Below are 17,058 nucleotides of genomic sequence, written 5' to 3' on the forward strand. Positions count from 1 at the left end.
TAGGTGACAAAAACAACTAATGCAAAAAATATTCTCAAAGTGGATCATGTTAAGACCTAGTATAGAAATCTGTAGAGACCAAACTACTTTGGAAAGACTCTACCATGATAGACACAAATGTTTCTGATGGAAGGGTAGTCCAAGTCTTCCACACTTGGATAGATAAAGAGTTTTGGCCTAATCTTTTCTGTGAACATGGTGGGTATATTTTGTGTTGGTGTTGACGGGTACTAGTGTATTCTGTAAGAGTGACGAAGTGAGTTGGAGTGGTATTATCAATGTTCCTAACAAAGCGGAATGCATTTACTAGGTCACCTCTATCACATTGGAACTGAAGACTACTTAACTGTAGTCTCTGCACTTCCTCAACTCTTTCTCTCTTATTAAGGGGATACCATACTGATGAACAATACTCAAGTATTGGACATACACTGGATACATAAAATGAAATCAATGAATGAAGATTAAACTTTAAAAATGTGCAGTTTATACATAATAATTGGTAATTTGCCTTATAGGTAATATCCAATACATGTTTATCAAATTTGATATTCGAATCAAAGCAAACAAGGTTTCAAACATCCTCCACGCTTGAAACCGATTTAGCATAAACGAAGTAATGGTATTGTTGAGGGATTTTATGCATACAGTGCACAGCATTGCACTTGGTTTTGTTAATTAACACACAGTTCGCCATACACCACCAGTGCAGAGTATCCAAATCCTCTTGAAGTAAAGAAATCTCATGTTCATTCATGACTAACCTGTAAACTTTCACATCATCTGCGAACATTTTTGAGGTCGAATTCCTTACAACATACAGCAAATCATTGATAAAAAGACAGAAGAATACCAGCCTAAGACAACTGCCTTGCAGAACTCCATTTATGACAGACATAGGTGATAACAAAGCATCACCTACCACAACCTCTTGGGTTCTATTTGTAAGATACTCTGTTATCCATGCTTCAGTTCGCGGGCTGCTACCATAGTATAGTTGACATTTATTTATCAGAAGTGGGATGGAAATTTTGTCAAACGCTTTGGAAAAGTCAATATAAATATAATAAAACAAAATACCATTATCTGCCATCAATTGAAAATCCTTAATCACCTCCAGAAGTTGCATGTTACAAGAACGCCATTTACAGAACCCATGCTGAGCTGAATGCCATGAGTTATTTTCCTCAAAATATGCCTGGATTCTGCTCAACAGAACTTTCTCCATTATATGGGGAAAGATAGATGTATTTGAAATTGGTCAGTAATTTTCAAAATGGGACTTTGAACCATTCTTGTACAATCGCCTATTGATTGCTTTTTTCAAAGCTAAAGGACATTCACCAGACAAAAAACAAAGATTAAAGAGATATGTGGGTGGTCCAGCAAGCAACAATGGAAGTTCGTGTAACGTTGTATTTGAAAACCCATCAATATCTGGTGCCTTTCCAGGATCAAGATTTCGGATGGTTTGATAAACCTGCTGGACCATAAAATCTGAATCATCAAATTCTTTTGTTAAATCTGGAGGAGTAAATTGGGCATGTGTTTGTGAAAAAACTGAACCAAATACCTTATTGAGTAGTTGTGATTTACATAATTATGATCTATATGTGGAAGAGTTTCAGGATCTATAAACAAAATGGATGATGGGAATTGCGAGGCTTGATTCCTTCTCACATACTTTCAAAATATTTTTGCGCAACTCTGGCTGATGCAATAAGATTTGACTCAATCTCTTGACGATTTAGATGAAGGAACTCAATTGCTCTAAGTTCCTCTCAAATCTGTAATTATAGAAACTTTTTTTAGTTTTACTGTTTTCTTAATTGAAACAATGTGCAATTTAGCCTATTTTCCATCATTATGAAGAATAAAAGCAATTGGTTATTTTTGGCTCAATTCTTATGTTTGCTAGTGATTTGTTACAACAAAGTTCATTACAGAGAAAACATGTCCTTAAATACAGGTGTCATTTAAACATTTGGGATTTGAGAAAACTTTAGTAAATTCAAATACCTAGATTGCATGTATTTGGAATTAATCATGACCTTTGAAATATATCACTTTAAAGTAATGAATTTAGAAATTGAATTGTGACTTTTAGCCATGTTTTAAATTTACATCATAGTTATGATTATTTAAAAAAAGAAAAGAAAAAACAACTTCAAGACTAGAAAGACAAATAAAAACAATCCATGAGACTTAAGCTTGCAAGTAAACCCATTCTTTTCTTTGACTTCTTTGGGAGATTGGTGAACTTGCTTATCAGGTCTGACTTCCTCTTTTGTATGTCCTTTTCAGTCTGCTCTTTTTCGTTTTTTTTCGTCTTCTTGCGTTTTTCTCGGTATTCTCTAGAAGGGAATTGGCCATGGCAATGGCCACAGAATCCTTTGAAGCCACCACTCTTTGTAAGCAATTGGTGGCCTCTTTCAAGAGGGTATCAACAATTGCTCAGTTTTGTTTGTCAGAGGTCTGCTTTTCTTGCAATGATTCCTGAAGTCTATCTAGCACTTTTTTTGCTAGAAATATCAACTAGATTCAGCTCCCTTTCTTTATCTTTGTCTAGGATGCTTTGTTTAGCAGCTTTTTCTTTTGCCTTGCTTTCCACATAATCTTGGTATTTTGACTAGACAAACCTAGCCAAAACCAACAATTCTTTGGGAATAGGAAAGCTTTTGGGTTTGGTTCCATATGTGTTCACTTCATCAACCACAAACAACTTTGAATTCAAGACTCTTTCTGACATGTAGGCTCTGTCCAACAGAAAAGTCTTACTGAGAGCAAAAAAAAACCTTCTCTGTCAGCATAGCCATGCAATAATGTAAACGCAGCTTTTACAAGCCTCAACAGAATTGTATACTTTGGTGCACCAGAGCATCTCTCATAGAGGAAATTCAATAACAGTAATGGTTGATGCATGACAGGTTTGGTTCTACTAGGTTCTTGGCTTGCAGCAACATACACTCACACCTAATATTGTCAAAACTCTTACTGAGATGTCTTGAGCAAGCACAACTATATCTAATAGGCTTTTAGCTCTTTTCCTTCCCGTGGGATCCAGGCACCTAAGCACTAAGAGAAGGCTATTAATAGAGATGGGGCACTTCTTGATCAGGTGTTTGGCAGCTGCTTTGATATACTTTCACAGTGAGAAGAACGTTTTTCTGCTCAGCATGAAGAGCAGCCACAATTTGAGTTCTGCAAACATACTTTTCCTTTTTAGGTAGCTTACAATCTTGAGATACTTTGCTGAAAACACAACATTCTTCAAAAGTTTCTTTGATGGCATTTAATGAAAACAAATTCAAGAGCGCTGGCCACTAAATTGCTAAGGCCACTAAATTGCTAAGGCCACTAACTGCCTTTTTTTCTTGCATTCTCAAAAATCATTGCAATTATGCAGGCCAGCCAAGGGAAAAATCACTTCCCACCAAATTCCTGGAACCTTTTCAAGAATGCATGAGCACAACGTCAGGGGTCAGCCACAACAAGACGTGCAAGAAAAGTGACTTTGGTACCACTTCCATTCAGAAAAGTGACAATTCAAAGGCATTCAGAACAGATGCAGAGGGACTGAATAGGTCCTAATCACTACTTTTTTTCTTATATTTTCCCTCCAAAAGAGTCCTCCAGTTTGGCTGTGGGTGAGAAGAGTAAGATCATGATATTTTATTCATTTAGTTTTTTTTCTTATCATTCATTATAAGAAGTGAATAGGAAAGTAACATAAGTAACAAGAAAGTGCTACTGCAGTACAACCTCACACATCATGGTTACCTAATAAAAAGCAAATCCCAGCCCATAATAATCAAGAGTAAAAATATACATAGGTACTCTTTTTCCCCAGTAAAATGCAATATTATTCAGAAAAGAATCTGATTCAAGAATGGTATCTGTTAGCCACATCCAAAAAAAGAGTGTTTAGGAATTATAAAAATAAGCTTTTAGGATTTCTGAAAGAGCCTAAAATCTCTCGAAAATTGGTTCAATTCAAAAATAGTACAACTAATCATCCATGGCTAAGAACCTGGAAATCCGAGTTTACAGCCCCCCCCCCGTCTCAAAATTCACCTTCAAAATAAGTGTACAACTCATTCTACAGTGAAAAAAAATCTCTGTGTCCATAAACTCATTCTTAAAAGTCAATTTTCCAATTTTCAGTAACCAAACTCTGACTGATCTGGAGAGGAAAGAGTAAAAAATTATTGACAATGCAATATATTTTTTGTCTATTTTACAGCTTAAGAACCTTGAGGTCAATAGAAGTTTTAAAAACATATTTTTGTTTGTTTTGTGTTGCAAAAAGTATTTTTCCCTATATTCAAATCTCTGATGCATATTTTTAAAAAGCAAATCATCTTACAAAACAAAATGAACATTTTATTATGTTGCAAAGAGGCAAACTTTCTGAGCTTGTTGTTAAAAGTGGTCATTTCTTTTTTTTTTGCTCTCTTTTATGGTGGCTCAGACTTACAGAATTCTTTCAAAATTTGGTGGAGGACCCTTACCCTCCTTCTAAACGAGGACATTAAGCTCCAGCAGCTTAATTGGGGTGAGTGAAGACAAATAAGCATCTAGTTTGGACACATATAATTTTATCCTATAGTGTTACCATATGATTTCAGAAATTCACAATTTTATTAACTTGATTTGGCAATGGTTTTTACATTGAATTCAGTTATTAGGGAAACTAACTTCAAGGATATCAATAATCCAGTCACAGAAAGCTACATATATAGAGACTTGCAAGGACTAGAGTATCTAGATGGTTTCTGCTTTGTATGCAGTGTCTTTGTCAAAAAACATCTCAAGAGTTTTACTTCCATTGCTAGCTGATGGCTCTTCTGATAAGGAGTATGTCCTAGCAGATTCAAGCAATTATATTAGTATCAGATTGAGATGAATTACAACCTATTTCTTATGCTAATCTGACAATGGATGCTGATTCAAGGTGTAAAAGCCTTTGCAACACCTAATGTTTTTCCTGCACATTTTACAGTGAAAAAAACTCATCACCACCAATTCTACACCATTTGTTTGTTTTTCTACCAGTAATGTCTTCTTTATTTAACCAGAAGCAAAAATATTTGCAGTCGCTCATTGTCTTTTCTAAATACACTTGGAAGACATAAAAGACAAGTAGGGGTAAGTGGTATATGCAGGGACGGGGTATAAGGTGGGACATGGTACTTATCTGCCATCTAACTTTCTTTAAAAAATCCAATAAAGCCACCTAGTATAGTTCATTCAATGGCGGACATGACAGTTCTATCATTTTGGTAAGTTGCTATTTTCGTTTTTGAGAAAACCGACTTCAAAGTTTCAGCTATACCCCCCAAAAAATATTTGGGCAATGGTTTTTTGTGCTTTGTTTTGTAACGGTTTGCAGAAATTGTGTGTGTAAGATAGCAAACGAAAGCTAAAACATCAGGCCACGTCGTGTGGTCATCTGGTGGAAAAATATACAACAGTAAAAAAATCGGACACAATTTGCAAGTAGAGGTCGCATGGTATATACTGGGACAAGGACAAGTGGTATGTAGTGGGACATGTCCCAGTATATACCACATGAATTCTTACAGTTCAGTCCTTTCTTATCTGCTTTTACTTGTATCCTAATGATAAAAATAGCTTATACATCTTTTTTTTATCAGATTTGACATCAGAATAGAAGAAAATGCCACAATTTCCAAGAGCTAAGTGGGAGGAATATTCTAATTCGGTTGCTGAAAAGAAAGTTGACCAGCATTTCATGATTAAAGCAGCTATTGCAGACCTAGAGGCTGGCTTACCAATTAGGGCAGTGGCCGAGAAACACGGAGTGTCACGTTCAGCCCTTCACAGACACTACCAAAAGTATTCAAAACTCAGTGATGATGAAAAAGCGAATTACAGTGGTGCTCAAAAGTTCGGAATCGCTACTATTTTTACGCCTGAAGAAGAAGCATCACTCTCTCAATACCTGCTGCAAGCGAGCAGAATATTTTATGGTTTGACCAGTCAAGACACCAGAACCCTTGCTTACAACTACGCCGTTGCAAACAACAAGACTGTCCCAGACAGCTGGATAAACTCTAAAGAAGCCGGTATAGACTGGTTAGCTGGATTTCGGGCTCGAAACCCAGAGCTTTCGCTTAGAAAGCCAGAGGCAACAAGTTTGGGGCGTGCCACAAGCTTTAACAAGCACAATGTACAGGAGTTTTTCTCCAACTTGCAGTCAGTTTTGAAGAAAACTCCATTTACAGCAAGCAACAGATTCAACTGTGATGAAACCTCAGTCACCAATGTTCATGTTCCTCTGAAGGTTTTTGCCGAGAAGGGTAGAAAAAAAGTGGGCAAAGTAACCTCAGCTGAGCGTTGCGTGCTTGTGACTATGGTTGGAACCATCTCTGCCAGCGGGCAGTACCTCCCCCCCTACCTTATATTCCCACGCAAGAAATTTCAGCCTCACATGCTGACTGGTGTTCCTGCTAACTCTGCTGGAGGAGCCTCGCCTTCCGGATGGGTAAACCAAGAACTGTTTCTGGAATATCTCAAACATTTCAAGACTTACTCGCATGCTTCCCCTGAAAGCCCGAAGCTTCTGATAATGGACAACCACGAGTCCCACATCTGTTCTGCAGTTGTGCAGTTTGCGAAAGAGTCTGGTATCACTTTACTAACAATACCACCTCACTGCAGCCACAGGTTGCAGCCATTGGACATTTGCGTGTATTTTCCCTTCAAATGCCAATACAACAAGGCTATGGACAACTGGATGCTGTCCAACCCAGGGAAGACCGTGACGATATACAAGATTGCATCTCTTGTTGGCCAAAGCCTCCCCGTATCTTTCACGCCAAACTACATAATGAGGGGCTTCGAGAAGACAGGGATATGGCCTTACAATCCAGACATCTTTACAGAAAATGATTTTCTAACCTCTGCTGTAACTGACAGACCTGCACCTGATGCTTTGATCCAGTTGAACCTGGAAACAACCTGGCCGAAACCCCAAGTACAAGTGGGCCTGAACAATCCTCTACACCCGTTTCAGTTCCTGTGACGCCAGAACAAGTTCGGCCATACCCTAAAGCCAAGCCGCGTGTACTGAGTGGCAGAGGCAGGAAGAAAGGCTCTACAAAGATTCTTACTGACACTCCTGTGAAAAGACAGATTGAAGAACAAGAAGCCAAAAGAAAAGATAAGAAAGCATGGGGTGGCAGGGCTAGAGGAAAAGTTGGGACTGTTGGAAGAGCTGGAAAAGCAAAAAAAGACCAGACAACAAAAAAGCTATTTGTGGATTCAGAACGAAGTGATGATGAAAAAATGATTTTTGATGATGATAGTGATGACTCGATGAAACTAGGTGAATCGGAAGATGAAAGTGAGAAGGAGGAAGAGATCTTTGACAGTGTCTCTACAGGAGATTTTGTTAAAGTTGTTTACGAAGGAGAGTATTTTCCTGGGTCTGTCTAAGAGAAAAACGAGAACAGTGTCAGAGTGAGTGTCATGTGCATGGCCGGTCTAAGAAAGTGGAAGTGGCCAGACCAAGAAGGCTCAATATTTTATCCAAGGGAAGACATTTTGAAAGAGTTGCCGCCTCCTACCCCAGCACCCGGTACAGCTTCCAGAGCAGCGTCATACTTCGTGTTTGCTGACTGGTAGTCTAGTCTTGTGCCTAAGATATTTTTACTTTTGAAGTCGAATTTTTAATGTAGTTTTTATATGATGAATAGTCGAAGTTTTCTACCAATACATGAATCTTTTTACTATGTCCCAGAGTATACCACCCCATGTCCCAAGATATACCACCCCGGTACTTAGTGGGACAAATGGTATAAGCAGGGACACTCCCCTTTTTTTTCTAGCTATGCAAGAAAAATCTGGAAAAATCACAGTTTATGCAGCAGTTCTGGGGCTTTCATTTGAGCCATAAACCATTTTTCTACTCCAATGTTAACCATGCATTTTGGAGGTTTCCCAAAATCTGTCCCTGCATATACCACTCTCCCCTAGGTCTAAACACAACAGGAAAAACACTGAGTACAAGAATTTTGCCATCTGAAAATTCCACTTATGATACTCTCCTCTTCTCACTTAACCTGCCATTAGTTTGTTAACCAACATTTAAAGGGAAAGAATATATAATTTGTACCATTAAAATACAAGTCAATTCCAAAAAGTTCATACTGGTATGGCTTATTTTATGCAGCTATGGGAAATTATCCATTCTAGAGCATAACCAAAATGTGACCAATCCATCCCACCAGCCTATAAGCCAATGTTACTCTATCCTAGAATGGTACCTCAATATGACCCATAAATCCCACCATTCATATAGGCCAACTTTTTTGCAGTTATTGGTTGTCTTTGCTTACAACAGTTAATAGGCACTTGGCCACAGACAAAGCTTCCACTGTTTTGTTGCTTATTTCTGAATTGTGACAGTGTAGACATGAGACCAGTACAAATGGATTTGTTGAGAAGCTATATTATCTAAAAAGGATCTTTCAAATACATCATACTTCAGTTTTGAAATATAGCATACTCCCAAATAGAGAATTTTAGGGACTTTGGAGAGTTGAGAGACTTTCTGCATAAAATGGAACTTGGAAGGAACTTCAGCCAAAAAAGAGACTTTCAGGGACTAATTCTAAGCCCTGCATTGGAAAGGGTCCAACAGCATGTCACCAAACTTCTTCCTAGTCTGAAAAACCCAGCCTACAAAGAAAGATTCTCCAAACTGAACAAACAACTTGAAAATAGAGAAAAATGAACAAGAGGAGAACAGACACAACTGTAAAAAGAAAAACATAGCCAGGAGAAACTGTCTTTCAGAAATATTTTCACCCTCTAGAGCGATATATTATAAGAGGACACCATGAAAGTGTTTAAACCTCTAGGCCAGCAATAGATAGATCAAGAGTCAACTTTTGGAGTGTCCAAGCCAGAGATGATTGAAAGTTACTCCCAAAATTAGTTGTGAAATAAGAAACTTTAAATAGTTTTAAAAATGATCTGGGCCAATTTTGGTGAGAACATTTGGTGAAATTCTAGAACAGCTACTCTTAACTATTTTGAAAGGGGTTAAGTAAGGAAAATGAAACTTTCAGTAATAAACCCAGGACCAAAAATGTATTCGGAGAAGTTACTGCCAAGCTGCTTTGTTAACCCTATTTGTATTTCTAAGTCTTAGGATGTGCCTACTTGAGAAGTCTATGGGCCTACCTATTAGAATTTTGACAAAACAGCATTATTCCTCAATTTTCAATTTCTTTTTCTTTAGTTTTAGTTTTGAAAATTCAATTCCTGTTACTTGGATAGAATTTTAAGCCATATAAGATAGAAGATATAAGGCTAGAAGATTCTCATATTAATATGCCTGGTTACCAAGTCGTCTTCAACCTTTCTCGTATAGGATGCAAACGCGGTGTTCTGGCTCTGATCAAAAATACCTATGCAGTACGTGAGCTAAGCATCGAGGCAAATTCAGCCTCCATTGAATCTGTATGGTTTGACCTTACTGATGAAGACCAGCGCCAACGCCCTCTCAGAGTCGGTTGTATTTATTGAAGCCTGTCTTCACCCTCAGCCATTGAGACTGAGAACACTCTCTCGTTAATGTTCCGCCTAGCCATTGAAAACTTTAAAGGCAAACTTATTGTCAGAGGTGACTTCAATTTCCCAGAACTGATCTGGAAAGACGGGTACCCTTACAACCCTACTGCCAATAGCCCAATTAACGCTAGACCATTCATTGAGATTGTACACGACCTTTCTGCCTACCAACTAATTGACCAACCAACTCGGTTTCGCCCTTCCCAACAACCCATGATATTAGATCTGGTATTCATAAACAGAATTGAAGCGATTCAGAAGGTAAATTATCTCCCACCAGTTGGGAAAAGCGACCATCTTGCCATAGAAATTATCACCTCTAGACGTCCAGTGAAAAGTAAATACAAAAGAAAGGTCTACACAGATTACAAGGCGATCAGGAAGGAGCTAAGACTTGTCAACTGGGATGAGCTACTTCAGGGCAATGTCGACGACCAGTGGGAGAAATTCCTGACATCTGTCACCAAGATTCAGAGTAGAAACACGACAGAAAGGCTGGTTCCCATTCCAAAGACATTACCATATATGACCCCTAGCATTAAAAGACAAAGAAATCGCAAATTGCGCCACTGGAAAAAAAGAGATAAGCCTGGTCACTATGAAAAGTATGTTCAAGCTTGGAACAGACTACGAAACTTAACTAAACAACTGTACCAAAATTTTGAGCTTGGACTTGCCAATGAATGCAAGAGTAACCCAAAAAAGTTTTGGAATTACACCTCTAGTAAAGACCACGCTAGGCGCTGTGTTAATCGCCTCACTACTGATGATGGAGGAGAAGTGACTGACACCCAGAAACTAGCAAACTTACTAAACAACCAGTTTGCTTCCATCTTCACAACAGAGCCAGATAGTGAGCCTCCACCCCCTCCTAAATACATCATACCATCTCCCATGAGTACGGTTATTATCACTGTACCTATGGTGGAAAAGAGGCTAAAAAACCTCAATGCCAACAAATCAGACAGCCCTGACGGAATCCACCCAAGGTTGCTCAAAGAAACAGCCATCAAGATTTCCCCTGCTTTGTGCCATCTATTTCAGTTTTCTCTTGATTGCAGAGTTGTTCCCTCACAATGGAAGACTGCTTATGTTACACCCATATTCAAAAAGGGTGACCAGTCTAAAGCTGAAAACTACAGACCTATAAGCCTTACATCTGCTGTCGCTAAGGTTTTAGAGAGAATTGTCAACGGCGCATTTCTCAAGCACCTAGTTTCCAACAGCATTATCTTGGACAAACAACATGGTTTTCTTCCCGGGAAGTCAGTCGAAACTAACCTACTCGAAACTTATGAGCTAATTACTCAGCTTCTTGACAGAAGATTTCCTGTTGACCTAATTCTACTAGACATTGCCAAAGCCTTCAACAAAGTCCCCCATAATCGTTTGCACTCCAAACTTACAGCCGTGGGCATTGATAAAAAACTAGTCAACTGGCTAATGGACTTCCTTGGTGGCAGAATGCAAAAGGTTCAGCTCAGTACCACGGATGGAGAAAAGATCTATTCAACACCTTGCCAAGTTCTGAGCAGCGTCCCTCAAGGAACTGTCCTTGGATCGACCTTATTCCTCATCTATATCAATGACCTGGTAGCTGAAACAAAAAACCATTTGACTCTTTATGCTGATGACTCCAAGCTATTTGGTACCACAGACAACATTAGCCTACAAGCCAATCTCAACCAAATTCAAGCATGGGCAGATAAATGGCTTCTGTCCTTCAACATCTCAAAGTGCATCACTCTTCATTTCAGCCATGGTAATCTGCAGCACCAGTACACTATGTACAATGGCAAAACGTCATCGACAGTGTTGATTCCGACTTCTAGTAGTGGTAGAGACCTGGGAGTCCTGTTGGATGACAGCTTAAAATTCCATGAGCACACTGGCCAAGCAGTTTTGAAAGCAAATGCAAATTTGAGACTCCTGAAAAGAACCGTCAGTAGTCAATCCTCCACAGTTTTTCTGAAATTATATACAGCTCTAGTCAGGCCAATCCTAGATTTTGGAACATGTCTTGCTGGTCCTTTTTACAAGAGTGACATCCAGCTTGTTGAGGGTGTCCAGAGGAGAGCCACCAAATGCATCAACAGTTTATGCAGTCAGCCCTACTGCAGAAGATTACAATCTGTTAACCTCCCAACACTCGTTTTTCAGCGTAGGCATAACGACATGCTGCTCACCTACGGGTATCTCCAGCAAGTGGATCAGAAGCTGTTCACTTTCTGTCCCCACCAAAAGCTAACATGAGGACTTTCCAAAAAGCTGTTCAAATCCAGTGTTAACACCGAAGTCCAACTGGATTTTTTCAGCCAGCGAGTGGTGAATGATTGGAACCAACTAAGCCAAGAGACAGTCTTGGCAACCTCGCCCAAGGAATTCAAAAAGAGGCTTGACAAGGAATGGGAGGCCAAACCATAGAGATTCCAGTGGGAAAACCCCTCCCAGCCCTCACTACCATAACAGTTGTGGAAGACAATAGAGTTAGCTTGGAGGATGATGCAGCTTGTCATACCCGACCATCTCACACACTCTATCTGAAGTTGCTGTTGTGTAGTAGTGCTGTCCTTGAACCATACCTACCATGTGATCACCATTACCATGTGGGCTTAAATTGCATCTCTCCAGCACTCTCTAGTCCCTATGGTTTGTCGCTTGACCTTAGCACATCAACCAGATCTATCACCATTATCAACTATGGAGCATCACAGTTCTCGCAACTAATTCGCTCTGAAGTGCGAATTAAGGTAAGGTAATATATATAAGATGTGAGACAAATCTTAAGATGTTATGACTATATCACTAAGTTGTTCATCTCAATACTCCAGTTGACATGATCATTTTAGAATTTGCCAAAGCATTTGATAAAGTCTGTCATTGCTGGCTGAAGATAAAACTAATAGCTATTGGTATCCATCTAGAGGTTGTAGAATGGACAATGCAGCTCCTCTCAGGAAGAAAACAGAGAGTTAAGTTAATTGGAAACTATAGGCAAGATTTCTTCTCAGAAGTTGATAGTGGTGTGCCTCAGGGAACAACCCTAGGTCCAACATTGTTCAACGTTTTCATTAGTGATGTTCCAGAAGCTGTAAGAAATAAGATGAGTCTTTATGCTGATAATTCAAAGCTTATTAGCTCTGCAGAGTCATTGGTTACAAGAGCTTCCATACAAGAAGACTAGAATTTGGTCTCACTATGGGCTATGAGTGGAAACTTGAATTTAACATTCAGAAGTGCAAGTCAATGCACTTTGGGAGAAAGAAAATAAGGTGGCAAAACCATATGATAGGAGAGGATGGTTCAAGACAATTGATTGACTCTTTGGCAGAGAGGAGAGATTTGAGAATAGCTGTTGATGTGGAACTAGAATTTAGCAAACATGCACACACAGCAGTTGTCAAAGCATCCCAGACCTTTGACATAATCAAGCATACTGCATTCAGGAGATCATCCAAAGTTATGACCTAACTGTACAAGGCCTTGTATCCAACCATTGCAAGAATTTAGTATGTGTGTTGCAACAACCCTGAACAAGGGCAAAAAAAAATAGAATATGTCCAAAGACAGGCAACCAAAGTTGTTGATGGATGCAAGAATTTTGACTATCCACCTCAATCAAATGAACTAAAGCTCCTAATGCTTGTGTACAGGCATAAAAGAGGAGATGTTATAATGATTTATAAGCTTTTGAATGCTGACTCTTCCTGTCAAAATCTTGTTCAGTTTGATGAATCCTCCAGGACAAGGAGGCATAGTAAGAAGTTGTCCTGGAAGAGGGCAGATACCAAAACCCACAGCCACTACTTTTCCAATAGAGTGATTACCCACTGGAATGATCTTCCTGATACTGATGTAATTGCTCCCTCTGTTGATGCCTTTAAGATTGCTGTTGACAAGAGCTTGTCAACTAAACCATGGAAGGCAGAGTGGGATGCAGTTGAGTCAATGGCTCCCAATCATCACTAACCAGCAACTCTACAGGAGTTTCTTTCCCTTATGTTACTGAACAATGTAATTTAAGGTAATATTTAGCTGTTTCATTTTTTATTTAAGGAATGTATTTGAAGGTCTTTGAAACCTCATAAATTGAGATTGAGAAAAGCTATGAAGCTGAAGTCACTTTTCTTGTACTTCATTTAAGCAGGACATCTATTTTGCAGGGTTTTAATTTTATAACACAGAAATCTTTACAGGGCATTAAAGGACAGTGCCCTCTAGAGGGAGGAGATAATTCAAAATACCTTCCCACAGCATACTTTAGTCTGTAGATCCATTTTTGGTAGTTTCATTTTCCTAACTTCACCCTTTTCCATGACAGCAAAAAGTAGCTTGTCTAAAATTTTACATAACATTCTTACACACAGGACTCATATCCTTTAGGTAAGTCAAAGTTCATCAACACAAGAGCACTACAAGACTATAGAGCCTAATCCTGTGGTTCTCAACATGGGGCACATGTCTTACCACTGAGACATGGTAATGTTTTGGTGGGTTTTGGGCAGGACGTACAGTGGCAAAGAAGGGAAGAGGAAACAGTCACTTGAATTAGGGAACCAATATGAAAACGCCTAAAAATTTAGCCTGTTTGAGCCAGACCAAATTCTATGATAAATTTTAAAAAGGTGCTTATTGGGGAAGCTAAAATAGTTTGGACCAAAGACAAAGAAACAGCAGAGCTGCAATTACAACTAATTTCTGTCACAGGCAACAAATGAAAACACTTCTTTTTCAGGTTGCTGCTTGCATGTATCTTTTTGTGCATGGCAAAGTTAATAATTGCTCAATTCAAGTAAGAATTTGTCCAGTTTCCATCTAAATGACTAGATTCTAATTTCTCTTCCTATATTTGGGCAAATAATATATTTTTTTATACTTTGAATTATAAGGAGGGAGGGTTATTAAATTTGGGTCTCAGCTCTAAGATTAGAAGTATGTTTTACTCTAGTTGGACTTAAGAGTGTTAATAGGATGGGTTCTCTAGTCTAGGAATACACACAAGTCAGAAAAAGGATTTGAAAAAGAATTGAGAGGTATAGGGAAGAAACCAAAGTTTTACAGACTCAAACAACAAACTACAACTACAAAACTCAAACATCTGCTGGAAAAAAAATTCTAAAAAAAGTAAGACAGTAGTGATTATTATAATTATAGGCATGTTTTAACAGGAAATCAATTGCCTTTTTTGTTGGAAATTTTGGATGAAGTATGCTATGCAACATGAAACTAGTCATCAGTTGATACACACCATGATAAAATTGGGAAATAAAACAATAATTCTGAGAACCTCAGAGAGTTATCTATTTCAGTACCCCTATGAAGTTCTAGTGACTGGCTAGTGCTGGGGAAAAAGAGAAAAAAAAGAAAAGACTTTTGGGTACCAAGCATTTTTGGTAATTTCTAAGAACTTGTTTTGTAATCAATTTTATTACTTAAGTGAAAATAAATACCTGCTATCATTAATTAATCAGTATTGTATTCAGATGATTCTTTTTTACTTGGTAATTTTCTTCAAAACTTTTCACTTGCAAAGAGTATTCAAGGGGGGAATTTTAAACATCAGTATGAGGATTCCTGATCATGGAGATAGATCTTTTCTGGTTTCAAGCCTTTAAAGATCAGAAATGACACTAAAATTGGATCTTTGTGCTACAAAGCATTGTATGATAGTGTTGTCATGAGGAAATTATAAAAGGCAGGTGAATATGAATATTAAATTTTAAAAGAATAATAAACAGTTCTCTACAACATTTTAGTGCCCTATCACTACTGGAAAAATGAAACAGAAGTAGGGACACTTGTCAGTGTTTCCAGCAATTTATTGAAGTTCCTAGAATTTATTCTGAAATAAAAAACATTTGTTATTAATTTAAATATTAGCTATCATTCCTGAATTGGCATCAAAGGCAAGTTTAATTGTATAAGATAAGCTTTCATTTTTTTGATGTTTCTAAGATTTTGGCTATAATGGGTTTTCTCTATACCTGGGTACAACTATTACTGAAGCACTGACCTTCAAGTTTGTCTAGCCAAGGGCCTGAAAAGCTTTGCTAATTTCAAAATGTATAGAACAAAATTTTAATTGTTATTTTTTTATATAGAGGGAATTTGTTTTATATCAAAGCAACATAAAAGAAAAGACACATAGGTTGAGTTGATTGTCAGTTGAGCTAAATATACATGCATTGCATGGAAATTAAGCTGAGTGAAGATTGAGTTAAATGTGAGTATACAAAAGCAATCAATTGAATGGGAGTTGAGTGGCTTGAGGGTTGAGCTTGACAAGGGTTCAATCACACAGGGGTTGATTTGCATGAAGGTTTGGTTAGGTAAAATTCCAGTTTAGCTGCTTTTTGTTATCTTGGAAATGGGTTAAGTCAGAAAAATGGAACTTTCACTGATGGGTCTATAGACTGAAGTAAGTCCTGGAAGGTATTTTAAAGTACCTGTCTCCACTTCTTCTCACTTAAGAGGGCAGCCACCTTTAAAATCTTTGTACTATAAATCTGAAACCTTGTAGAATACACCTGCTTAAGTGAAGTAAAACAAAACTGTTTTTAGCTTCACAGCTATTATCAATCCCAATTTACAAGGTTTCAAAGATCTGCTAGCACATTTCCAAACTTAAGGAAAAACCCATTGTTATGGCTTAAAATTCTACTCAAATAACAGGAACTGCATTTTTCAGAAATAAAACCAAAAATGTAAGTGATAACTGAAAATTAAGGTAAAATCAAAAACCTTTCAAAATAGACTTCCTATGGATAGAAGGCAATGGAAAACAATTTAAGCCTCTAAACTTTCCATAACCTCATTTATAAAGATTTAATAAACTTTGAAAAATATCCCTTGAATGCAAAAAAATTTACTAAAATTCCAAACAACTTCATAAGTATAGCGAAAGAGAAAAATACCCTTCTTATTCGTTTCTTTAGTATTCTTTCAGCAGCAAATACCCTGTCACTGCTAGTGTCCATTATTAGAAGGCTATGCAATTTCAAACAATTCCATTATGATGCTGCTGAGCTGCATAATTTTAAAATTGTTGCAACAGAAATCAACGCTATCTATAATTATCTTTGTGCATCGTAATATCCGTTCGAGCATACCTTATTCGCTCAAGCACCGATTTTAACCGATACAATACCTTAGCTTGGCATTAGGGTGATCCAGGGTTCTCGACTGCAGCAGTTCACTAATGGGCTTGTAGTTCAATTATCTGATGAAATTATCAGAAATCGTATCCATACTAACTATAAAAAGAAGAAGAAGAAATAGCCTTAGTGTTTCACAAGACTTGTCTTTCTATAATTACCAAGCTCCTGCGGAAAAAGTGTAGGCTATCAAGCATAACATAAAGAGAAATGTCCTTTTAATAAGTTATCATTCAAAAATCTAACCCAAGATTTTACAAATATTGGATAAATAGCAAAGGAATACACATATATTTAAAGG

General features: G+C 37.8%; 1 protein-coding gene across 1 annotated transcript in view; it reads right to left on the reverse strand.

The window, feature by feature from the left end:
- The window catches only part of LOC136039851 (M-phase phosphoprotein 8-like), a 28,090-nt gene extending 11,449 nt beyond the window's left edge, over positions 1 to 16,641 (reverse strand). Inside the window, exon 1 of the mRNA XM_065723783.1 lies at positions 16,518 to 16,641. Within this exon, the coding sequence (XP_065579855.1) occupies positions 16,518 to 16,580 (63 nt within the window). The 5' untranslated portion in view covers positions 16,581 to 16,641. The remainder of the gene's footprint in view (positions 1 to 16,517) is intronic.
- Between the last annotated feature and the right edge of the window lie 417 nt (positions 16,642 to 17,058).

This window comes from Artemia franciscana, chromosome 20 (genome assembly GCF_032884065.1).
Source record: "Artemia franciscana chromosome 20, ASM3288406v1, whole genome shotgun sequence".
NCBI classification, from domain to species: domain Eukaryota; kingdom Metazoa; phylum Arthropoda; class Branchiopoda; order Anostraca; family Artemiidae; genus Artemia; species Artemia franciscana.